At 39.6% G+C, this 26312-nt stretch overlaps 1 protein-coding gene across 1 annotated transcript; it reads left to right on the top strand.

The window, feature by feature from the left end:
* The first annotated feature begins 901 nt into the window (after positions 1-901).
* tbcela (tubulin folding cofactor E-like a) lies at positions 902-25941 on the top strand. Its single transcript, XM_084350737.1, has 11 exons — positions 902-976; positions 2396-2521; positions 2694-2764; positions 4581-4760; positions 7760-7899; positions 8658-8839; positions 10602-10858; positions 15588-15714; positions 15837-15953; positions 16029-16140; positions 17825-25941. Exons 2-11 carry the CDS (start codon positions 2496-2498, stop codon positions 18029-18031), a joined length of 1419 nt encoding a protein of 472 aa, XP_084206863.1. The 5' UTR covers positions 902-976; positions 2396-2495; the 3' UTR covers positions 18032-25941.
* Positions 25942-26312: the final 371 nt, after the last annotated feature.

Raw genomic sequence — 26312 nt, 5'->3', positions numbered from 1 at the left:
GGTGAAGCAGGGGATTCATCTAATAGTGCACAACTATTACAATTAGTAGGCTAAAGTCAATCACATCATTCATTCAGTCATGATAGTTATTCTATTTGTGTGATGAAGGATTTGTGCAATTCAGAGATTTGATTCTGTTTTATTTATATTTTATTCTATTATACTAGTTCTTTCTATTGTTGTTACTTATTTGTGTATTATTTGTTATTTTTTTATTATAAGTGTTACTGTGTGTGTGGTTCTGAGTGAGGTTCGCCCAGGGTGTCATGCAAGCTAGAACTGCCACTGCTGATCAGTGTATTTTTTAACAATACTTCTATTTAATCACCTTCCCTAATGCATTCACTCCCCTTTAATGATCTTTTCCAGATATCACAGTTACTCAAAGAAACAAAAATTTCAAAATAATATATCCTAAGTAGTCATGTGTTTGGTAATAGCTATTTAGATAAGGCATTTGTCTCAGCAGACATTTTGTATTACGATTACAATTACTCTCTTTTATTAATAGTGTAAGTAAGTAAGACATTTCGGTTAGGCAGCATGCAAAGTACCAGAACCCTGAACCTTATCACCTAAACTGAATGCAACCATCATTAGTGATATGAGTGATCCACCTGTTCTTTACCTGCCATGACGTGTCAAAATGTAGCAAGGTCTGTCAGCACAATAAGAATCACCATATCTACAGTGTCAGACCAGCTACATGATACCAGAGAACACAATGACATCATAGTTCCTCATATCAGAGATAACTCACTTTTATTTTTAATTGTTTTTGCACATTAGCATCTCGTAGGCACAGGCTCAGAAATTACAAATAAAAATGTGCTACTTTAAAAGGGAATTACTGAATTAAAAGAAAAAAAAAATCGTTCTCAGCCAAGAAGCTACGTCACTTCCGGGATGTAAGGGAGAGCAAAATGACAGCTGGTTTGTTTTTATCAACAAGGAAAATTCAAAATAGACATTAAAGGTATGTAGAACGACGACCTCCTACTTTATCAGTATTTGAGCCGTTCTCTTAGCATATTGTCATCAGCCAGTGGTCCTTGAAAATATGTTTATATCGGTGCCATCTGTAATCCATGTCAGACTCCATCGAGCTGCTGCTGGGGGTCAGGCTCACTGAGCCTGGACTGGACACTGTCTGATGCTCGGCTGCCAGCAACACGCAACTGCGCTTGTTATTTACCGGTTAAATGCTAAATAGGAGTATTTAGGATAGAATGGTTTGAACTGTGTTGTTATTGACCGTTCAGGGTTAGCCATACGCTTTTAATCAAAAAACAAACTAGGTTCACAAATCTGTCGATTTTTAGCAGTCTGTGACTTATCGGCCTAACTGTAACGTAACAAGCCCAAAGTAAGACCATTATTAATCACCTCGAATTATACATAAGTTCGGCATGACTCTCATTAAAGAAGTGTCACTCACAGCAATGAAATATCAACTTTTGTAATCAGTCTGCCTGTTGTTGCCAGGACCGCTTTCAACCAAATTGACGCTGCCTGGTACGGGACTGTAGCTAGTAAAGCACCAATCAAAGTTGATATTTTGTCTAATTGATTGTTACTTTGTCAAAGGGGTGTATGCCGAATTCACAAGAATTTGGCGATGAATAGCAAGCTGTCTCGTTTCAGTTGTTAGATGTCTACATTTACTGATAAGCAAAGAAGTATAAAAAATATGATACGTTTAAATGGCATTTGGCGTAGCAAGCTTACCATGGAACAGAACAAGCCATATTTCATTTGAAAATCTGTCACTTCCTACAGCAGGTGCCAGTGCCGTATCAGTGTAACCTTACAACACCTCTGTGAGCTCTTTAACGAATCACACAGTTAAATATGAGGTCGACGTACATTTAATCGAATTAGTAGCACAACATTGCAATAAAATATCAACTTTTCATAACCAGTGTGACTGTTGTTACCACACCGAACAGATGTTCCTCTGTGAGAGGCTCTGGCTGGTTACTTTGTTAAATGTATGCTGAACTGTTGGGTGCGTTCATGTACTCATAAGCACAGATAAGTAAAATTGTCAGAGTTCTCAAGGGGGTTTGGTAAGGTGGACTTGACACAACAGAACATCAGAACCCCTTTATCTCTATCAAATTAGTGTCTTCACTATTCAAGTGACATACTTACTGTACAACTTACTGTCATAAGTCACTGATTGTGTTTATATTGTCACTGACAGATAAGTGTTTGGTTTTGTTAGCCCTTATAGTTATTCCTGTCTGCTGTGTATCTGCACTGTTAAGAAAGCTTGGCTGCTCACAGTAGCACTCTACAATGGAAATGTGCTTTCATGGTCTTTCATGTTTTACTGATATTGTCAAATGATTACCAAGGCAGAAGCTGATCTTTGACTTTGTTTGTTCTCCAGTGTCATGTGTTGAATGCCCTCCAAGTCTTCCATTTTCTGGCCTGTCCAGAGCAAATCCTGACAACTGATCAAAGAGGGAGAGGATTTCTTCTGGAGACATATGTCAGCCCTGCCAGGCACTCTGGAGTAAGACACTTCTGACTTACACTATTGGCCTTGTGTTTCATCTTCCAAATAGACAGCTTTGTCTCGTGTTAAAGTTAATTGTGTTTGGTTCCAGTTGCACTTCAAGTGAATGAAAGAATACATCTGTCAGTGGATACGAAATGAATCAGGAAACTGCTGATTTCTTTAACAGGCCATCAGTACAAACACAGAAGAAGACAGTGAGCAGTGACAGTGGTCAAATTAAGGGAAACATCCCTTCAGGTAAGACACTTTCTGCCATATCATTATATCAACTATAACCATATTCAGTTGGAGATGACAGAAACAGTTTAGAAATCTCACATGTGTGTTGTTTGGGATCTGTGTTTTTCTTGTGTTATGTCTGTAGAAATAACCGTGGCATTACAGCAAATATCTGGATTTATATGCTCAACAATAACATAGTGCTTTCGTACATAACCACAATTTACTGCAGCCCATTTTTGTCAACTAAGATATTGTAACAGGATCCTTTTATTTTTTATTTCAGCAAAAACCACTACATAATTTATGCCTGCTTGCAGCAGATTCCACATCAAGGCCGAGCATTTTAAAACACACAAAGCTACTTGTCATTTTAATTATAGAAAGTGAAATGATAAGGTAGGTTAAAAGGGCTTTCTTCACTCCCTGCTCCCATTATCATCCCTACCTCTCGTCAATAGAAACACAGGCATTGATCAGACCTAGCCATCTTTGTGTTTCTGTTTGTATGCCTGATCTACAGGCTACAACTGAGAGTAGTGAAATGGTTTATCTACAAAATGTGGTGGATGTGTTATTAATGGCTGTATTATGGAATGAGGAGGTTGTATCGTTATGATCAACAGGACACTAATGTTTTGAAATTTTAGACCAGGATGTGAAACCAGCTGATAAACTGGAACAGGACTGGACTGCTGTGCCCTACTAGTAATGGAATTTCTCCAATAGTACATAACTTTGACAGTTAAGTTTATCAACAGTTTACTAATATAGATAGAGCTGAAAGGATCAGTGGATTAATCAGATGATTGACAGAAAAAAGGTGGACAACAGTTATGATAGTTGTATCCGCCGACTGATTAGAATCATATGGATGCTGTTAACATGTGTTGTGGTGTGTTTTAAAAAATGCTATACGAATAAAGTTGTTGTTGTTATCATATTCACGGTAGAAGTGAAGATAACTGGAATCTGAAAACATTACAGAGCAGACCGGAAACACGGTGAGCGGTGCTGGCTCAGATTGGGTATTCAGGAGGGGGGCCTTAAAGAGACAAGAGCTAAGATGTTGTTTGAACATTAGAGCATGTAAACCTATTCTTGTCACACATGCAAAAACAGAACCCAAATGCAGGCACAGGAGCAGGCAGTTTCAACACAAAAAGCTAGCTTTAATAAAAGCTCATTATCAATCTAAAATCCAAAAGAAGATAAGGAAACAGACAGGCAACAAAAAGCTGGCAAATTAAGGGAATCCAGTAAACGGTAAAACAAAAACAGAGAACAAACCATAAATCCAAGGTGAACATAGGGAGCACCTGAGGACCAAGGAAAAGAAACAGGAGTTACGTGAGGATGAGAACTGAACTGACGGTGAGAAGAGTGAGGGAGCAACACAGGCTTAAATACAGACAAACCTAATGAGGGGATGAGGTACAGATGGAGTGAGGCGGAGAAACACAGGTGAAGGAAATGAATGGAAAAACACTAGAAACAGGAAGGGGCTGATAAATCGGATTCAACACAGGAGGGAAAATCAGGCTGGTGAGGAACACAAGAAAACAGGAGGGAAGACAACAATGGAAAGGGACAAAAGACAGCATGAAACCAGAAAAACACCTGAAAAACACACACACAATGAAACCAAATTGACAGGGCAGTGACAATTCTAGTAGCAACCAAAAACCTGAAAATTAGTATGATATGTCTTCTTTCAGTCATTTTTCGTGCAAAAGTCTGAGTAGTGCAAAATGTATTTAGTAGCAAATGGGTGAGGACTAGAAAATGAAAACAGGACTGTGTACTAGCTGACAGCTCTGTCTCTTTTCGACAGCTGAGGGGGAGGCTGTTCAGTTGGACATAGCCATGGAGCCACCAGAGGACATGGAGGGTCGTACCTTTGTGCAGGTGATGAGTGAAAAGTACAGTCCAGAGAACTTCCCGTACCGCAGAGGGCCTGGTATGGGGGTGGTGGTGGTGCCCACCGCAGGTCCTCAAGGCTCTCCTATGAAAGGTGAGCTGGAGGTGAATAATGGCTTGCTTTGTGAAATTAACAGATACGTAGATGTGGGCATCATTTATTTATTACTCACTACAGCGCCTGTAGAATGGGACAAGGCTTGTTTTATATGTGGCTAGAAAGGGCAGTTGTTAGTGATTCCCAGACAGACAAAGAGAGTTTCTAGCCAGCTGCACCTGTAGAAGAAAACTAATTCTGTGGCTGGTTCAGATGAGTTGTATTCACTGATCAGTGGAGACAGAAGTTCATAACAGGGATGCAAAGTTCTTTCTGACCAGAATGAGTCTGGTCAGTATTATATGCAGGTAACAGGAAACAATAGGTTTGGGCTCGGCAACGGGGGGCGGGCATCTGGGAGATACTTTATTAATCCCCGGGGGGAAATTGTTTATCCTGCTCTAAAGTATGGGTTGATTTGCATAGGGTCAGTACACAACTGTCTGAACACTGGGCTTCTGAGGTAAAACATCATACTTTAGTGTTAGATTACTGCTGTATTGTGAAAAGGATTTCAATTGTGATGTGGAAGCCATTTTAAAAAATGTATGTCAATGTTTTCTGAAGTTTTTTTCAAGGTACGAGTATTAATAAGTAATGCTATACAAATCCCTCTATGTGAGTAAACTAGGACTACATAAACAATGATAAACAGATGTTTTTACATGTACACAAGTTGTAGAGAAGTTAGGACATTTGGATTCAGTACATGCCATGTGGCTGCATTGCATTCTGGTCTTTTGAGGCATTTTAGTGTTGAAAAATTGGACCCATGAATACAAGATGTATCCGTTCTTTTATTTGAGGTAGAAGAAACAGACACTGTTAAACTTTATAAAATGTGCTTTCTTTTATTAGCTAAAACTCCACAAAAGTTGTTGCTCTTTATTTTGGGAACTTGCATCATTGTCCCATAGCAATTAATGGTTTTCATCTCCGTGTTGTTTGTAAAGCACCATCAGCTCATGACTGTATTAATTTGTTTTGTGAATTGCAATATTAACTAAATTCTCTGGCTCTCACAAACTGCTTTTGTACAACAGTGTCATAGTTTTCTATTTAAAGGTACAATTCACCCAAAAATGAAAATACAGTCATTATCTACTCAACCCGAGGCTGACGGAAAGCCGGTTAAGTTTTCCAGGGGGGAGTTTGTTGATGAAGGTTCTCAGTCATCCAAGTCATGGTAAATCTAGGTGCTGTATCGGAGGTAACTGCTGTGGTATTCAAGGCACACTTAACCATGCTGGTTAAGTGTGCCTTGAATTTTGAATAAATCACCAATAGTGTCATCAGCAAAGCACCCCCACACTCATGCACTTGAGGATACGTTCAAAGTTCTTGATATTTTATGGATTGACTGACCTTCATGTCTTAAAGTAATGATGGACTGTCATTTCTCTTTACTTAGCTGAGTGGTTCTTGCCATAATATGGATTAGAACAGTAGTTGAATAGCGCTATTCACTGTATTGAACTGTGTACCAACCCTAGCTCTGCACAACACAAGTGATAGTCTCAAACACATTAAGAAGACAAGAAATTCCACAAATTAACCCTGGACGAGGCACACCTGTTAATTGAAAACCGTTCCAGGTGTCTACCTCATGAATCTGACTGAGAGAATGCCAGAAGTGTGCAAAGCAGAATATTAAATATAAAACATATTCTGGTTTGTTTAACACTTTTTTGTTTACTACATAATTCCATATGTGTTCCTTGATAGTTTGGATGCCTTCAGTATTGATCTACAATGTAGAAAATAATAAAAATAAAGAAAAACCATTGAATGAGAAGGTGTGTCCAAACTTTCGACTGGTAGTGTATGTGTGGGAGTCTCCTTAAAGAGTCATTAAGGACACATGTCAGCTGTGTTGTGAGAGTCACTTGTGGGTCATTGACTCAACCAGCCTTCATGTGGATTGCTGTGGCTGTGTGAACCCAGGTGCAAATGGTTGTTAAGGTGTCTGGGGAGAGAACTCAGTACAGCATTGTAGGTGTGTGACAGGTAGGGTCGTAAGCCACCTCCTCTGTTCAAAGACAGTCGTTCCAGTTTGACATAGATGGATTCTTTTACTCCTCTTTCAAACCATCTCAGTGTTGAGGCTTCTATCTGCTTCAATGTGTACTGCATAGTCCAGGAAGTGCAGATTGTCTCCTCTGATGTTTACTGAAGACTCGGTCGGGAGGGCTGACTGCCGCGGTGACCTCCTCATTAAATTTGATTGGATGTGATTTTTTTTTCTTTTTTTTTTTTCTACACTGCTCAAAAAAATTAAGGCAACACTTTAGAGTGCCCTTACACTATGCAATCTGTACACATTTGACCCCCAAAGTCCAGTTTGTTTGACGAGTGTGAGTGTTCCATACCGTGCTTAAGCACGGTACACTTTCTTGGCCCTGGCACGGTTGGAAGAGGGAAGACACACCCGTGTCAAGGGTGTAAATACTTCTTTTTCAAATTGATTTGGATCTCGGGGCTTCTGGAGACTTATAACGTCGCACCGCTGTATGGAGCTATTTTATTTTTGACTCAACAGATTTGGTCATATTTTCAGAAGACATATAATAAATTCATTATTGAATCAAACTTCATGAATGTTTTTTTCTGACAAAGTAGTTTGTGTTCCGTTCATTCAATCAGACAAATGAGAGCTGTAGAAATCATTGGAACTCTCAACTGCCATGAAATACATGTTCTTTACTCATGTATGTAAACTACAGCTATACATCAGCATGGGGGTCAGTAGATAATGACTGAATTTTCATTTGTTGGTGAACTTTTCCTTTACTTTTCCAGCATTCTGCTGAATTATTTGCTAGTATGGTAGCTTTTGTTTTGACAAAACACAGCTTCCTGTGACAGATCACATTAAATCTCAAGGCCATTTTACCTAAATAAACTACCCTTAAAAACCCTCCTATTTTGGTGTGAAACTTCTCTTCTGTCTGACTTCTCATTAATTCTCCCCCCATCATCCTTCACATCACCTCCAGACCGTCTGAACCTGCCCAGTGTGTTGGTGTTGAATAGCTGTGGGATCAGCAGGGCGGGAGACCAGGCTGAGATTGCTGCCTTCTGTGCTCATGTCATGGAGCTGGACCTGTCTCATAACAAGCTGCAGGACTGGCGTGAGGTGCTGTTAGTCATTACCCGATCTGTACTGGCTACCTGATAACAACCTCTCAACAGTTCCAGATGTTGAAGTGATATTTCCGTTCAATTGCACCTCACAATATAACCAACTTCAAGTTACCTTAACTAAAATGCACATTGAACTCAGTGGGCCCACACTCATCAATTACACACCTAAGCTGGCATATAATAACATCAAATATAGAAATCACCTGTTGCAGGTGTGATTGGGAGTGATGAGGCCCAAAATGCATGGCTGGTTCACTCAAATGAACAAAAATAAAAGCTTCCAGTCTGCAGGTTGACCAGTCTCTCGCTCTCTAATGAACAAAAGGGCAGGCGGGTGTCCTCAGCGGCCGTGGTCTCTCTTTAACCAGTCTCTGTGATGAACAAGATGGCACACAGGTGTCCAGCGACAGCGTCGTCTTCTCCAGAGAAGTGCAGTGAACATAAGTGTTAGGTTGCTGGCTAAGAGTCCATTCACTTTGCTAATGAATGCTAACAACATACACACGTTATGCTAATAAGCTAACAAACACATGAAGCTAGAGCTTTTTATGCATATCTCTATGGCAGTATTGCTATCCCCTTTGCTGCTGTAATTTAGCAAATGTCCCAATTGTGGGACTAATAAAGGATTATCTTATCTTTGCCATACTGTCGTCCAAAAAGTGGGATCAGTCTTCTAGTTTTCTGTTTAAATTTGTGCAGTTTTGGACTATACAGCAGATATAAACTCACATCATGTCTAATTTTCAGATCGGCAAAATTGTGTCCAACATCCCAAATTTGGAGTTCCTGAACCTGAGCTCCAACCCCCTGGGAGGAATGCACCTTGAGCCACAGTGGGCTGAAGCCTTTTCTCGGGTCCGACGCCTCGTCCTCAACAACACTCAAGTGTCCTGGGACACCGTGGTGTTGCTCACTAGAGAGATACCTGAGTAAGAAGAATAGTTAATCACTGCTTCTCCTTTTCTACACAGGCTTTTTTCCAAAGCAATCCTGTGCTTTTGAGAATGAGAATGAACACTGATTTAGTAGTTTTCTGACTTGAAATGGTCAATTTAAGTCGTCTAGTGTTATCTATCCATGCAAATACTTAATAATAAATAAATAAATGTCACCTTTCCAATTTGATGGAGTTTGGGAAAAAAATACATATGTTTTATATTGTAATCTATGTGAAATATCAATCAATCAATCAGTCAGTCAATCGATCTTTTTTTGTGTAGTGCCAATTCACAACAAAAGTCATCTCATGACACTTTGAGCAGGTCTAGACCATACTCCCTGATTCATTTATTTATAGAGAGAACATTTCCCCCATGAGCAAGTGAGGGAGGGGAGGGCGAGAGGGGGGAGAAGCTGTGGGAGAGACTGAAGGAGGTGTGGATACAGGAGCCACAGCTGTAATAAAAGCTTTACTAATTGAGATATGAATATTAATAATACTAAAGGAGTAAATATAATGATGATGATGATGATAATAGAAGTCAAGCAGGACCACAGCAGCAGGGCCAACCACCATCTATGGGAACCTGTGAGACGAGAGAGCACAGAGACTCTGGGGAAGAAGCCAAGTCAGTAACATGCATTAATGAGACATGAATGTGTACAGATAGAGAGAAAGAGAGAGGAGCTCAGTGCAGGTAGGAAGTCCCCCAGCAGTCTAAACCTATGGCAGCATAGCTAAGAGCCTGTGCAGGCCCTAACTATAGGCTTTATCAGTAAGGAAATTTTAAGTCTACTCTTAAACATAGAGAGGGTGTCTACCTCCTGAACCGACACTAGAAGATGGTTCCACATATTTGTGGAATTTTGTACTTTGTTGTATACTAGACACCATAATTAGATTAATGAAGGATAACATATGTGATACAATACATCTACTATATGACCTACAGTATATACACATATATAATGAATAGTTTAGTTTAGTTTAGTATAATGCATATATATATATATATATATATATATATATATAACATATATATGAAATATATATATAATTTGTAATATAATAAGAGGTTTGCAATTTACAATATTTATTAATCAGACAACGGAAAGCAAGTGTCAGTTTGTAAAACAATACTGGAATTTCTTACTCTGTTACAATATCTTGAAAAAATATTGATAATCAATACCATGTTTAATACCTCTGGGAAAAATTGACACAAAAATGAAGGCATAAAATAAAAAATAATATTAAATGATAAATATAACAAGGTTTGTGTAGTGGGTCAAGCGCATCAGCTTCTCAGTGCATTTACATCTTACCATTGTCAAAGTATTTTCCTGTCAACTGAAACTCTGCTGTCTGTTTATTATCATGATCTTCATTAATTGGTGATGTTGAAATGGGAGCTGCCACTACTCTCAAAATGCTTTATAGAAATCAGCACGTCAGTGTGTCTATCTTCTTCCTTTGCTAAATTTAGTGTTAGAACTTTTTTTTTTTGAGGCCTGTCCTTGTTAAATTGCCTCAAATGTGAAGTATTTCCAAACAGCACTGCTGCTGTTTCCTTTGTCCACCAAAGCCAGTTATAAAGGGTCTGCTCTTGTCATCTTCAATGAGCTAACACCATAACAAAAAAAAAAAAGAGCGATTTCCACTAAAGAAATAGTTCCTGTAGTGTCGTCAGAAGGGCCAGATCACTCTCTTCCTGTCTTCTTTTTCCTGTTTTCTCCTGTGTTGTCCTGCAGGCTGGAGGAGTTGTTCCTGTGCCTTAATGAGTACAGTAGTGTGAGTGCCTCCAGTGTGGCCTGCCCCAACTTGCGCCTGCTTCATATCACCGACAACAGCCTCAAGGATTGGGCCGAAGTCCGCAAGTTTGGCTCCATGTTCCCCAGCCTAGACACTCTGGTCATGTCCAACAACAACTTGGCCTCTATTCAGGACAACAAGGATATCCTGCCGCGGCTCTTTCCCAACCTACGCAGCATCAACCTGCACAACTCAGGTCAGTGGAACAGTGGAGTGTTGGCTCATTGTGTGTGTGTTCTTGTGAAGGACATAATTTAAATGTGTGTTTCAGTGTCCCACTGATTTACTTAAGGCTTTTAGTTTACAGATTTCTCCCCAGAATGACAGTATCAGGGTCTGTGTGCAATGACTTTGTAACAGATGATAAAATTAGCACAAGCAAACATGTGACTGCATCTTAAAAGCTTTGATTTATTTGGAGAGTATTACATTAGATTCTTCTCCATGTTATTCAATCGGAGGAACTGTTTCTATTTCGAGGAATATCAGTGGTGAATCTATTTTTAGAGTTCTGTTGAGAATAGATGGGACAAAGACAATAACCAAAGACATCTACAAATCCACTTCAATGCATCACTTTGTCAAATCACCAGAGGCACAGGAAAACATCCTTTTTGCAAGTCATTTTGTCTCAGATGCAGCAAAGATTGTGGAATAGGATTAAGATGTTGACTAAATACTTTTAGTAGGTAGGTCTGGGCGTTAAAATGATAGCATTATGTATCAGCGATAGACATGTCATCAACAGCATAATAAAATTGTTAGAGGAAATATTTGATAATGCCACATGTATGCATCAAGGACACTGCATAGCAAATACGCCCTGGCTCATAAACAGTGTTGTCATATCCCTTGATAATGGAGCATTTTATGTTTGGTTTCACCATTGCCACATGACAGACAACAACAGGAGAGCGTGCCAGAGGTGTTGTTATGGATCCGACTGAAGGTTATCACAAGGCCAGCCATGCTCCGTCTGGTAACTCACACAGTAGCTTGGGTCATCTCTGCTTTTCTTGCGGTCTGATATGGCAGCCTACGGGCCGCAGCCCCGCCGGCAAACACATCGACCCCTTCGGTCTCTCTCCTGATCTTCTGCTGCTCCTGGTGTCACTCATCCTTCAGAGACACTCTTTGCTGCAGCACTGTTTCCAAGCTTGTTAGGTAGGGCTGACAGTCTAGCTCTGCCAGCAGCTGCTCCGCCACCCGGCCTGTTTGCTCTACCTACGAGCCCAGATACACTGCAGCTACCACAGCCAAAGTGGTTTGCACAACCACTAGGGCAACTAGGGCTCACAATCCACTGCACCAGCTAACTACGGCTTACAAACCAACCGCAAGAAAAACACAAGTACAACCAACTAACTCCAGAGTGAGAAAATGAGTGGTGAAGGAGAGGAAATTGGAAATTCAACCTTTTTCATCTGGTCTTTAAAAATGATAAAAATAAACAGGTTAATAAAAATGATTTATACAGTAATTATCGTTATCGGCCTATATGAAGCTTCAGGGCTTATTTCAAATAAAAAAATGTGTCAGTCTATCTCACAATACTTTTCCAACTTCCCTACCTTGTCTGTGGCTCTCAGCCCCAAAATCTTCAGTCAAAATAAACAGTGTGTGTATGTTCATGGTAATAAAGGAACTTGTCACCCAGTTCAACAGTCAGTACGTTCCCATGCACACTTAAGTCGAGCTCCGGTCATAGCTCGATTAGGCCGTTTAATTGGACTACTACCATTGTCCTAGTATACAAGCACCAGGGGAGAATCAATTTATGACCGAAGTATTTCCAACCCCACCACGGTAGGTGGTGGTATGCACTGTTTCAGCTAGTTGCTAGAAGCATGGATGACTTTTCGGTGCTGAACATTACATAATATATATTGTATTAATACCTTCGTCGTCCTCTTCTTTCTTTAGTTTTTTCCGGGTTTCTGCTACGGATTTATGCCATGGACGACTTCTGGGTCAATGCCTGGTGCAGTGTGGTCAGTCGAGGCCAGGTCCGACTAAGGCATATATACATGAAAGAGTAAATCCACTTCCAACATCATTATCTGGGTGTGTTAGTCCAACTATGAGAAATTCAATTAAGTACGATTTCTGTCGGACTAACACAGTAGTCCGACTTTTTCTTACATCATGTAAAATTAATGAGTGTGATGTGTTGAACAATGAATCGCAGAGGGATAAGATATATCACGCTATGATGCACACACAATAATTGTTGTTGTGTTATTTTTTGGCAATAAGTAAAATATACTGTATCACCAGACTTATTTTTGAAGCAGAGGCACAGTGTTCTTGGCAAGGCACATGGGTCAAAATCTAATATCGACTTTGGACTACATGAAATTTTCTCAAGAGCAATTCTTAAAGGGGACACCAACAATAGTGCTGTAACTCTGCTGATGAACTTTGTCACCCTGCCAGTTAAGGAAACTACGTTGCTTTTCCAGCTTCACTTATTAACTCAAACCAAACAGCTGAAAACACTGGTTGGTGTTGCTGTGACTCACGTCAGCTTAAAGTGAACTAACAGAGTCTCAGTGACCTGTGATTCAGTGTAGAGAAAATAAAGACTGGAGGACTGAAACTACTGTCTAGCTTTTTGGGTGAAAGGCTTATCGTGTCAAGTGTCTATTCATGTCCAGTATTCGTCTGAAAACCAATCCAGTCAAAGTTGTGGAGTGACATCCAAGTCATTTTAAAGCCAGTGATTTTTCATTGAAAAACCTCCAAATATGTAATTGTGAGGCACAGAGATGAGTTTTCAGGGGTTTAATGTATGTCAAATACGTATCACACACGTTGCAAAGTTTATTAAGAAATTACCTTTTAAGGTAAATTTATTTATTTTTTAAATCACAAGGTTCCAAAAAACAGAACAGTGTTTGAGTCCTTTGAGGCCTGCTACAGTATATCTTGGAAAATGGATATTTGATGATGAATTGAGGAGTCTCACGGCCTGGGGGATGATGCTGCTCCGTAGTCTGTTGGTATGACAGCGGATTCTTGTGTATTTTTTGCCAGATGGCAGCAGGTTGAACAGAGTGCTGTAGAGCCTTCCTGTCCTGGGCCATGCACTGACCATGCCAGTTTGCAATGTTTGAGTTCAGGATGCTTTCTTTTGCTCCTCTGCAAAAGGTGACCAGAATCTGGCTCCGTAATTTAGCTTTCCTACCTAGTACTTCCCTAAATAGAGCCTTTTCTGTGTTTTTTAGAGATGTGTGATGACCAAGATAGGTTCCTAGTGATGGTAATTCGAAGGAACCTATAACTGTTCACACGCTCCTCCTCAGCTCCACTGATGTAGACAGGGGTGTGTGACTTTGCCTCCTTTTCTTCTAAAATCAACAATCAGCTCCTTGGTTTGATGCTGAGCAGTAGAACAGTGCTCTGTGCATCACTCCTCTGGGTATGAACTCATATTGTTGTTTTAAATAGGGCTGCAACTAACGACTATTTTGATAGTCGACTAGTCATCGACTACTATAACAGATTATGAATTGCACAAAAAACAATGGCTCTATATATTATATTTAAGTTGCAGCAGCAATAAACTTTATTTCCTTTAACAAAAGTGCATTTTGTGCATAACAATCAGCATGCATAACAAAGTTTGTTAAACAAAAAAAATAATGGCTCTTATTTATTATATTTAAGTGGCAGCAGCAATAAAATAACGCCAAGACAACTCCGTCTGCACATACAGTAATAGGCTAGCTACTAGCATGGGAGCTAACTATCTTGCTGAGGTGCGTCTGAGTATTCTAAAATGTGTTTCCTCTTAAAATGCTCATGCATTGCTGAGGTGGCCCCATGGTGTGCGAGTTTCATCTTGCAAATTTTGCATGTGACCATTTTCTTTGTTGTGTCCAGGATGAAATGTTCCCAAACTTTGAACCTTTTTATTTTGCATTGGCGTCACTTTAGCCGCTTCCATCTTGCTCCTGTTCCCGGTCACAAGTGGGCGTGTGCTGTCAGTGTATCAACGAGTTGGGGAAAATGAGATGTCTCACTCTGAAATATTGTTTAGCGTGGCATTGCATGCCGTGGGATACACACACGATGACGTCACTAACGACTAGTCGACTAGTCGTTGCACCCCTAGTTTTAAATTCAGTCGATGTTGGTGGTGTCGTCTGCATACAACAAAGTTCTCTTGATGTCTGGGAGTGCAGTCATTGGTTTTCCAGTGTTAATAGGAGGGGGCTGAGCACACAGCCTTGGGGGGCTCCGGTGTTGAGCACTAACATAGGAGTGCTATGACTACCAATCCTTAATCTGTGGGGTCTGCTTGTGAGGTCCAATATCTAGTTGCAGAGTGTGTACTCAAGCCCAGAGTGTTTAGTTTTCCAATCAGCTTCATTGTTGAGACTGTGTTGAATGCTGAGCTGAAGTCACCAAATAACAACAGCTAGCTGATCGGCACATGTTTTTAGTACAAGGCCAGGTATATTATCTGGACCAGCAGCCTTATTTATATTCGCTCACAGCAGGACTTTGCTCACATCCGCTCTGGTAACCGGCCTGGCTGGTCCTCTGGAGGCGGAGTAGACTTCACAGCTGAGTCTTTGTTGAGGAGATCAAAGTGAGCATAAAATGTGTTCAGCTCATCCGGCAGCGTGGCCTCACACATGATGAGGGCGCTCCTGCTTTTGTAGCCTGTGACATTTTGAATCACCTGCCAGTTATCTTTATTGCTGTTGGTGTTTAAGTCTTGCTCTGGTGCATGTATCAATCTATGTGTGTGTCCTTGTTATCTTTTAAGGGCCTCGCTGCCATATGTTCTAATTTTCTTCTTTCGGGATAATGCTCGCTTGCTATTATTTAGGACACCATACACCTTCCAGTACTTGTCTACTGTCTCCATTTCTTTGCCCAACTATTTGAAACATGACTTGTGTGTGTTTTATCAGGTCTCAACCAATGGGCCGACATTGAGAAGCTGAACTTCTTCCCCAAGTTAGAGGAGGTGCGGCTGCAGGGCATTCCCTTATTGCAGGCCTACACCAACGCAGAGCGACGCAGCCTCATGATAGCACAGTGAGTTCCATCAATGATATCAGGGAGAATAGAGTAGGTATAGGGGTTATTTTGTTTTCTCCTAACACTGAGGAGTGTTGCATTTGAAGGCAATGATACAGAATGTCTGTGCTTTCTGTTAGGCTTCCTTCAATATCAATGCTAAATGGCAGTGTAGTGACTGACAGTGAGAGAGAAGACGCAGAACGGTTCTTCATCCGTTACTACTTTGACTACCCGGAGGAAGAGCTGCCTTACAGGTATGCTGTACCCACTGTCTGTACACACTAACGGCAGTGGTGCGTGTGCTATTAACCTGCTCTCTACGTCCTCAGATACCATTCCCTGGTAACCAAGTATGGGAGGCTGGAACCGCTTGCTGAGATTGATCTTCGACCTCGGTGCCGTGCCCAGGTGGAGGTTCACTGTGAGGAAAAAGTGGAGCAGGTAATCGAAATAGTTCACAAATGTAAAAAGGCAGGGCTTAAAGTGATATTATGTAACCTTACTTCCTCCTTGCAATCCTGTTGATGGTCTTTTTGTTAAGCCTGGAAGGGATCATGAGTTGTGTTTGTGGTTGTGTGTGTCCGTGTGTGTATCTATCCTCAGCTAATCTCACATATTACCTAATATTTTTTGGGCACACGCACTGTATGAATGTATGACCACCTGTGGTTTTGGTGAGTCGCAATTTTTGAAAAAAACTATTTTACTGACTGCTGACTCCTCTCTCCTCATAACCGCCCAATAGGGGCAGCAAGCAATCAACAACTGCATCAGCCCAGACATACCTGGCAGTAGTGATGTGGCTCTGATGTCAAAATCCACATGCACACATAAATCAATCACCTCCCACCCACCTGAGTAAACTATTTTGTCAGATTTAGCGACCTGCACCTACATTGAATTTTCACTGCACCTCTACCAGTTCCTGTAGGCTCCAGCAGTGCAAGGTTGTGCAGACAGTTTGATCAGGCTGTTGCCGCATTTAGATACATTTTCCCCATGGTTTCACTCAAACATCATGACAGTATATGATTAAGCAATTCTCAAAAACGTTTACTTGTCTTGGACAAGTTATAAAGTTAATTGTAAAAGACTTGCATGTTTTGCACTCACATTACAACATTACAGACTGGGTAACAAACTGAGTAAAAAACTGAAAACTTCTTTATACAAGACAAACTGGCAGCTAGGCTTAACCAGAGTGGTTTGTGAGCAAATTTGCCACAAGTTGACACAGCCGACTGCTCAGTAACACTTAAAGTTCGCAAATATGCTGAGTTAACATTTGGACAATTTAGTACAGTTAAGTTAGCTAACTCACTGTGGCATAAAAGACAGGGTGATGTGCTTTCAACCTTCAGGTTGTTTGTATTATTTCCACATAATCTTAAGCCACAGGTTGTGTGTTTTCTTTTTTGCCAAATTATACATATATTCCGTTTTGTGTTTACATCTCGTCGTATTAAGATGAGATAAGATAGAACCTTTGCCCTCAAACGACCATAAAACAAAGGAATGCAGACTTAACTATACATTCGGCCTAAAAGTCTGGTGGATATTCTGATTTATGTTGGCTTTTTTAGCTGGTTAAGAGTCCAATCTAGTCTCTTGTACAATAGCTTATACGTGATCAGCCAAAACATTAAAAGGACAAACAGGTGGAGTGAAAAACATTGATAATTTCTTTACAATCCAGTGTTCTGCTGGGAAACCTTGGGTCCTGTCCTTCATGTGGATGCCACTTGACACAGAAATCACACATTGTTGCAGACCAATTGCACCCCGTCATAGCAACAGCACAGCATCTGATGGCTGTGGCCCCACCAGCAGGACAATATGCAAAAACTGCTCAGGAATATTTGATAACAAACAAATGTACATTTAGATGAACAATACTAAGAATGGCATGTGATTTAAAATGAAATGGTGTGTGAGTACGCTTAAGTTGATGGCCAGGGTTATGTGAAGGTTTTAACACCAGGAAAAGCATAGGTATAAGCAATTCTTCTCAAAGCCACTATGTATAGAATGTTAAACGTTGAGACTTTGGCTGATTGTACTTACTATGAGTGACAGGGGTGTCCATTTAACACCTAAATGTAGAAACTGTTTGTCTTTGTCTCAGCTGAATATCCGCTTGGACCAGACAGTAGCTGAACTGAAGAAGCAGCTGACAACAGTGGTCCAGCTGTCCACCAATAGCATGAGGATCTATTACATTGACAAGTGCAGCGCCTTTGGTCCGGAGGAAATGAAGTACAACACCCGGGTTCTCCATTCCTACAGCATTCAAGACGGTGATGAAATACTGGTGGTGCCCAAGACCAAGTGAACCGCTGGTGTCCAACTGGCTGATATAGAGTGACTCAATGATTGATTGATTAATTGGATTATTTGTTGATTGGTTAACTGATTATCACAAAATAACTGGGAAATGCATATGGAACAGCATCAGCAGCCCACATGGAATGTGGGTAGGGTAAAAGAAGAAGATGATGAACCCCGTCATGACAACTGCACAGTGGGCTGCTGGGGGGCTCTAGCTGGAAATGCAGCCAGTCTTGAGTGGATTTTAAGAACTTTATTTATTTCATCTTTGTTTAAGGGCATCCACTGGAGTTAATGGACAAATCTGTCACACTGGAGAACAGGCCTAGAGAGCAACTTGCAATTAGCTAACAGCTTAAACAGAGGGGAGGGCACTGCTGTGCCAGCAAAGCAGCTCTATCTCTTAGTACACAGTATGTACCATAGCACCTGCTTAGGTAAGTATCCAACACCACTGACTTGCCCACTTGTTGCAAAAGCCACCCTGATTAGTTGTGAGGCCGTGCTTCGGGGTGGAGTGTTCTGCTCATCTGCACTTTTTAAGTGGGCACAATATCAGGAGGAGCAGCAGTTGCTGAAGGAAAAATCATGCCATAAACAATGTTAAATGCAGGGGGTCACAATGAAACTAGCATTTTTGGAGTTCATTTTGTTGTTCAGTGGTGGATTTTTTTTATATCTGTGTGTAATTGCCAAAGTTACAAGATGTTACATCCCATTCAGATTGTCTGACAAAAGAGTCAAAAAGCAAATATCTCTCCAGAGCCAGAATGACAATCAACAATCAGTTTGGATTTAATAACAGAAAACACAGATTTTAAACCCTTAAGGTCCTCCCAGATGTTTTAAGTTGTGTAAAAATACTTTTCTTTGAATAATAATTTATGTCTACGTTTCTTTACTTAGAAATGTTTGAACATATTGACTCCTTCTCCCTCATTCTAAAATCCAGAATCTATGAATACACAAATGTTGGAATTAGCCTTAAAAGTTCAACTACATGATGTAAAATCTTCCTACTTCACTGATTGTCAGTGTATGTGCCGCCATCTGGGCTTCTTGTTTCCACATCACACATTTTGCATACGGCATCATGATTGGCTTCCAAACTAGTTGTCATTGTGTTTGTACATACACATGTTAAACTGAGATTTAAGGGAGGGATGCACAATAATATTGGCACATAATTGGTATAGGGTCATTCTGTGTCAACTCAATGTTCTTGAACAATGTTCTTGTTCAAAGAAAATCATATTCAAATTTCTATTAACTTCATGGGACCTTGTAGAATCCTATAGCTGTACTCTAAATACTTTGTAAGTTATGCATTTTTGAAGTTTGGCCCTCAAAGCTAAATTGCGGTATTTTTGTGATTCCTTGTATGTGTATTCTCAGCCTTACCAATCGCTTTTTTTTTTTTACTGGATTGGGTTGAAATTTGTCCTGAACATTCAAGAGACTCTAAGGAAACTTGGTGACATTTTCTCATTTTAATGCTTGTTGCTGGATGGTTAAAGTAATCCGATTAATAACCAGAAGTGATTTTTTTTTTACCAGAAAAACAAATCTGTCATTTTCAAAAATTCATATCTCCAATAGTTTTGACTTTCTTGCAACCAAATTTTCCAACCAAATTTTGGTTCTGTGTAGTAATAATGCAATTCAGGTCTCTTGGATGTTCAGGACAAATTTCAACTCAATCCAGTGAAAAATGGTCAAGGTACAAGGTACCACAATATGCTGAAATTTAGCACAGAGGGTCAAACCTAAAAAATTCATAACTTAAAAAGTATTTTGAGTACAGCTATACAATTTTGGAAGGTCTCATGAATTAAATGGAAGTTTCAACATTAATTTATTTCGAGAAAATCCTTGAGATGAACTGGGGAAAGTGAGTTGGCATGGAACGACCCTATCGGCTTAATTAAGCAAGCAGCATGGAACCGTTGCCCCCCCTGTGCGTTGGGGCATGTGGCAGCCATGGACATTGACCGGTCAAAAAGGCTCTGAATTTTAATTTGTTTTGGATTTTGCAGAGGGTTCAGTGTCACTTTCTATGTCCGCTGTGGGACACCAGAAAACACCCACTAATTACACATTGTGTTCTATCTAGTATATCAAGTGTAGACCACACCATAAATATATGCAAATCAAACTATTGTGACACAACACATACTTCCTGTTGTCAGTAGGTGGCACAGTGACTTTTGAATATTGGCATGTAGATGTCCTTTTGGAAGAGGTTGGAAGTCTTATCGAACACATGCTCATGTGTTTTGGGCAGATTTGACAATGTGCAATCATTGCGAACAATGGAAATGCTGTTTAATGAAAATTTGTAAGCTTCATTATTTGCCATAATGAAAGTCTTAAGCCTTTGCTTTCCCCATATGGGGTGGATCTGGTTAACCTGCCGGAAGTCATTTGTAAGCATATAGGGCCTCTACTTTCCTGTTGCCATAAGGTGGCGCAATTACTGTAACTGATTATTGGCATGTCCTCAGACCGAGACTTATATCAAACACATGAAGTTTGGGGCAGTCAAGTGACAAAACACTTCCTGTTTCATGACAGAATACTTAAATTCAACACCATGGTCACTCAAAGGTTTTGCAGCTGAGCATTGTTAAGGTCTTTTACATATGTTGACCAAGATTAAGGTGGAATTGTGAGTCCTATAAACAGCCACATTTCAAAATAAACAAACACAACAGAGCTGATTACCTGTTGGGTTTAGGTAATGTCCCCAGGAGACTTGCTTTAAAGTCTTGGGATGTTACATGTGCCTACCAAATTGCATTCATGTAGGTGAAATGTATAGAAAGGGCAACATTTTTAGGGGGTGCTGCCGAGCCATTTAGCCAAACGCATGTTCAACTTTTTTCCTCTTCTTTTTTCTTCTTATTTTCACAGTATTTAGTAGGTGGATTTGATGTTGTGGCTGATAATTTCACTATAGGAGAGACTTAATGTACTCGGCAGTAAGGTGGAAAAGTTTAGATATTGTTATTGCCGTTGGTGATTGGTCAAAACAAGTTTGAAAATATTGGTATATCAGATAAAAGGCAAAAACCCAATATTGTGCATTCCTAATTTAAGGTGACTTCAGAGAAACTTTCCTCTATCAGCAGATGAATATGGAAACAGTTTTGTTGTGTCAAACTCTGTACAGTGAAGTCTGACTATTCAAGTGAAATAACAATAAGCCACATATTTTTTGACTGGTGGGGGACTTTAGATAAAGTAGAAATGGACCTAGACAGTTAAGGGAAAACAGGTTAAACAAAAAGGAAAATTTCACCACTTTATGACAAAATGGCTTTAGGAATACAATGATATATATTAAGTTTTTTTTCTTTTATCCTTTGACTATTTTGTGGACTACAAGAAGGCTTTCTACAGTGTTCAGCATCCAGTCTTGTGGGAGTATGGGGCACTGGAGCTGTTGCTACCAGCCATCCAGTGATTATTAGGCTTCATCAAGGTTGTCCCTTGTCAATGGTTATGTTTGTTGATAGGATCTCAAGGTGCAGCCGGGGTGTCTTGTATGGGGACCTCAGAATTGCTCCTCTGCTTTTTGCAGATAATGTGGTTCTATTAGTTTCACCACACTCAGAACTTTAACATGCACCAAAGTGGTTTGCAGCCCTATGTAAAGCAGTAGGGATGACAGTCAGCACCTCCAAGTCTGAAGTTCCCAGTCAAAAAATATTTTGATTGCTCTCCTCGGGTTAAGAGTGAGTTTCTGCCCCAAGTGGAGGAATTCAAGTATCTCAAGTTCTTTTTCACTAGTGAGGATACATTGGAGTTCAACAGGCAGGTTTGTGCACCGAACGGGAGCCAGTCAAGACAGTTCGGGCATCTTCCTTTAGAGGTTTTTCGGGCACGGGAGACCCCGGGGTTGATCCAGAACATGCTGGAGAGATAATGTGTCTCATCTGGTTTGGGAACGCCTTGAGATCCCCCAGAAGAAGCAGGAAAATGTTGTTGGGAAGGTGGCTCAGAATAAGCTGCAGAGGATGGATGGATGGATGGATGGCGAGACACCTACTGCAAACATGTGCTGCCCCCTACTGGCTTTACAGTGTCATAAAGAAAAATGTCTGCCACTACAGTAACCTCACCAGATCAGTTTGATTTTTTTTTTGTTGTTGTTGTGAGGAAAAAAGTGACACACACACACACACATGTTGGGGTCATTGTATACAATCTCCTCCTCATGCATATTCTACACAGGCGCAGTATGATGGCACAACTTAACTATTTAAATCATCATGAAAGTACAGATTTGATTCTATTCATCCACCCATCATTCCTTTAGCTATACTACTTGCTTACCCAGACCATTTTAATCAATTTAGGCACCTGCAAGGGAGCAAGATAAGGTTGAGAGCTTGTCACTATTTATTTAATAATTTTATTTAAATGTATTTATATTTTTGTGTGTTCAAGCATTCTGTTATTTCAGTGTTCCATTTTTTACTCATGAAAGTTATATCATTGCATATTTTTTTAATGTCATTGTATACGATCTTGTTTTATGGACCTTTAAATACTTTATCAATGGACGTACGTCTTTGCACTTTATTTAGTTTTTAAAGAAAATAATTAACAATTTTGCTCAGTTTAGTGCACGTGTATGCACCTTTAAACTGCCCATTGTTCAGTTAAATATTCCTTTATGCCACATTCTGCATTTTACTCTATCCATGCCCAGAAGTACTTCCACCAAAGATAGCTCATTAGGGTATTATTATTACTATAATGTAGAATAATTACAGTATGTATTGATTTTACTATACAGCCTCCACCATGTATCAGAGGAGCATTGATGTTTGATGTTTGGTGCTATCGATTTTTCCTATAGCAAGCAACTTAGCAGAGCAGGGGATTCCTGACAGCGCGCAGTGTTATAGCTATGGACACCGCTGATTCGTCAAGCCACAAGATTAAATATTCACATGTTGTGGCTGTTTGGAAAGAAATATGTTTGGGCTATACTCTCAGTTCATCAACTGTTGATAGGAAACTCAGCTCAGCGTGCTATGTATGGCCTCTTTTTAACAGTTTTCTTTCACTCCAAAAGTGTCAATATCTAAAGTATATAAATGCAACAATATTTCATTCCTTACTATTATAATTTACCAGTTTTATTCTATAACACAACTGCAATACTTGAATACTAGAAGGTGTGATGTAATAGACTAAAGAGTCAGTATGAAGGTGTAGCACTGACATATAGCAGGTTAGATGAAACAAGTTACAATGCAGGAACCTGTTGTCCCATGTTATCACAGTGATGCTGATTAAATGTTTGCATAGCATGAACCACAGCCATTGAAACCAGCACAGGGAGAGGCGGCAGTGCAGTGCCGGCACCAACTTCAGTATTGAGTTACAGTGTCTGTACTAATCAGTGTGAGATGTGTTTGAAGTGAGAACATGCAGTATGTCATTGTTTGTAGGGGTTTATGTGTTTGCGAGGGAAGTCACCATGCCTGCTTAGATCGTCATAGAAGTTTGTTGTTCATTCGGCCTACGAAAAATATTTAAAGTCTTGATCTAAATGTATTGTTTACCTGTTGAATTTTTCCAGATTTTGTTTTCTTTTTTTATTTTTATTTGTTATAATGCTATTTATTGTGTCTGTTGCTTACTGTCCAACCATCTACAAGCCGAAAATATTGCCTGAGGCCATTTACAGCTCTTATAGCCCCTGAAAACTTAATTTTAGAAGTATTTCTCTGTAACATTACAGATTCAGAACTAATATAGCAACAATAAAAGTTAGGTAAAAAAACAGTTATTATCTATTAAGAGTTGAACAAAAACTCTGCTCCATCAAGAGTATGTGGGTGTGGTTGGATTAAATGTGATTGACGGCGGCCTTGCAAAATAAATAAATAACCCCAAATGTCATCACATTTTGATTTAATTTCTGATTGGTATATTTTGTGACATCACTGAGACCTGCCCATTCAAATGAGTGAGAAGAAACTCAGGCAAAACCAAACAACATAAACACTTTATATGTTGCGTGATATGACAAGGTGAATGAGAAAACGGATCCTTGCGACCCTTTAAAGGAAAGTTCCACCCTAATGCCCTTTAACACCTTGTAGCAATGCATTGTGTGGGTTTTATGTAACAATCTGTTGTTTTGTGCTGCAAATTTTGAGTTACCATACTCTTACCAACTGGACCATCAACAGCATACCTCGAGTTTTTGGCCTGTGTGAGGCCTTCTAGAGACACATCCATCATAGAGGCAGACATAATAATTCTACCAGCAGTAGTCTCGATAGGTCAGAATTCACTGTAACCACTCAGACATGGACTGGAGTCATTTTGACCTGGATTTGACTCAAGTCACTGTTTTGATGACTTGTAACTAGACAAAACAAATTACTTGAGACTTGAATTGGAAGTTAAAGACTCATGACTAGACTGGACACGAGACATGATGACCAAAATGACTTGTCTGTGTTCAGATTAGTTTGTTTTTTTAAAGTCTGGCTGACAGTTTTTCACTGTTTAAAAATGATATCTAGTGATATTTTGATTGAGAAGAAATGAAGGAATAATTTGGCCTTTTTTGTTTTCTTTGATTACATGTATTTCATTGAATATCAACTCATTGTCATATTTTTTTAAACAGGTTAGATATATTGGCCAATGATGATATTAAAACGTACGTACACTGTCTTTTCTCTTTACAAGTACCAGGTAATGCAGTTAACTTGACTGGGGACTTGATTTGACACAACCTTCAACTCAAATTACTTGGAAATGTATTAATTTAAGTAGCAAAGATACCTACTGAAGAGTAACTAAGGGTGGACTTTTCCTTTAAATTTAACCAGGTATAACCCATTAAAGGATAAGGTCATCCAAACACAAAAATTTTGTCATTGTGTACTCACCCCCATGCCAGTGAAAAGTCAGGGGAAGTTTCATAGTCCACAAACATTTCTGGAGCTTCACAGCTATTCTCATAAATTCAAAATCTGCACTATAGCTGTTAAGCTAAAAATGTTGGTGCGCACCCCGTTTGGAGTGGATGCACGACCTTCACCGTTCATCAACATTGTGTAAATATTTCCAATTCAATTTGGGATCTCTGCCATTTTAATTTTCTTTTTTTCTTCTGTTGTTTTTTTTTTTCACATTCAAGTCTCCAGCTTCTTCGGTTGTTTAGTAGAATGCTGCTGCGCTGTTTAGCTGTGAAGCTCCAGAAATGTTTTGTGGTCTACAGAACTTCACTTTCACTTTACTCTCCATCAGCATGGGAGAGAGGAATCACTGAACTTTCATTTTTCAGTGAACTTATGCTTCAATTCCTGCTCCACTCCTGGAAACCAGTGCAGTCAGATCTTACTGTAATTAGCAAATGAGAAGCCAAAGTTGAGTTGAAATACTGCATTGACTGATTTCAGATCTGTTTTCAAAAGATGAACCACTTCTTTGTTAGATTAGAGCTTGCCTGCTCAAATGGAGATAATTCATACATTGAAAAACTCGATATTTTCTTTGCTTAGTTAAATACTCAACACATAAGACTTCTGGCAGCTTCAGTACAGCACATACTGTTTGAATGGAACCCTGTGAAACTAAATACACACTTACTACTCTCGAAGACTCTATTTCTCTTTGATTACAGTGTTATAGATTTTGGTTGGACTAAATGTGCAGGTTTCATCCCCGCTTAGATTTATGCACCAGTATTTAAGCTGATCACCTCACCCATCTATATATAACACAGGGCTGTTCGTAATCTTTGGCAAATAAAAACATAATCATTTTTGTTTGGCACCTATATGAAGTATTAAATGGAACAGATTGAGTCATCTCTCATGTATTAGTATAAGTAGAGAAGATGCATCACTGAATGGTAATAAATGGCAATCTCCCTCCTCAGTGTGTCACACTTTGTTTCATTCACAGCAACAGCTTCATGGGTCCAGATGTTTTCCATGGTAGAGACGGTTATAATGCAGTATGATTTTATGACTCACTCTCTTTGATGACGATGCTTGCACTCTCCAGCATAAGGGACTACTTGAGTGCTGCAACTTGGACGAATAAACAATCTTAGACATGATCTATTGAGAGATCTCCTTCAATACTAGTACAGAAAGAAATAATTATTATCCTACAATACATTATTAGAATTTTTTTTCTGTTAGTTTAACAGTAAAAACTGATCACAATGTCATCTGTACTGTTAGTTGAACACAGTAACACCAATGCATGTAATCTTATAGAAAGAAGTTAATATCACAAAA

The sequence above is a fragment of the Pagrus pagrus genome (genome assembly GCF_965226575.1).
Source record: "Pagrus pagrus genome assembly, chromosome: 4".
In the NCBI taxonomy this organism is placed as follows: Eukaryota; Metazoa; Chordata; class Actinopteri; order Spariformes; family Sparidae; genus Pagrus; species Pagrus pagrus.
The sequence above is the reverse complement of the archived record's forward strand: the minus strand, read 5'-3'. Positions and strand labels throughout refer to the sequence as shown.

Coding starts and splice junctions, on each gene's coding strand:
- tbcela (XM_084350737.1), top strand. CDS start 2,496: ATGTCAGCCCTGCCAGGCACTCTGGA. Junction 7,900..8,657: donor AGCTGCAGGACTGGCGTGAG/GTGCTGTTAGTC, acceptor TCTAATTTTCAG/ATCGGCAAAATTGTGTCCAA. Junction 8,840..10,601: donor CTCACTAGAGAGATACCTGA/GTAAGAAGAATA, acceptor GTTGTCCTGCAG/GCTGGAGGAGTTGTTCCTGT.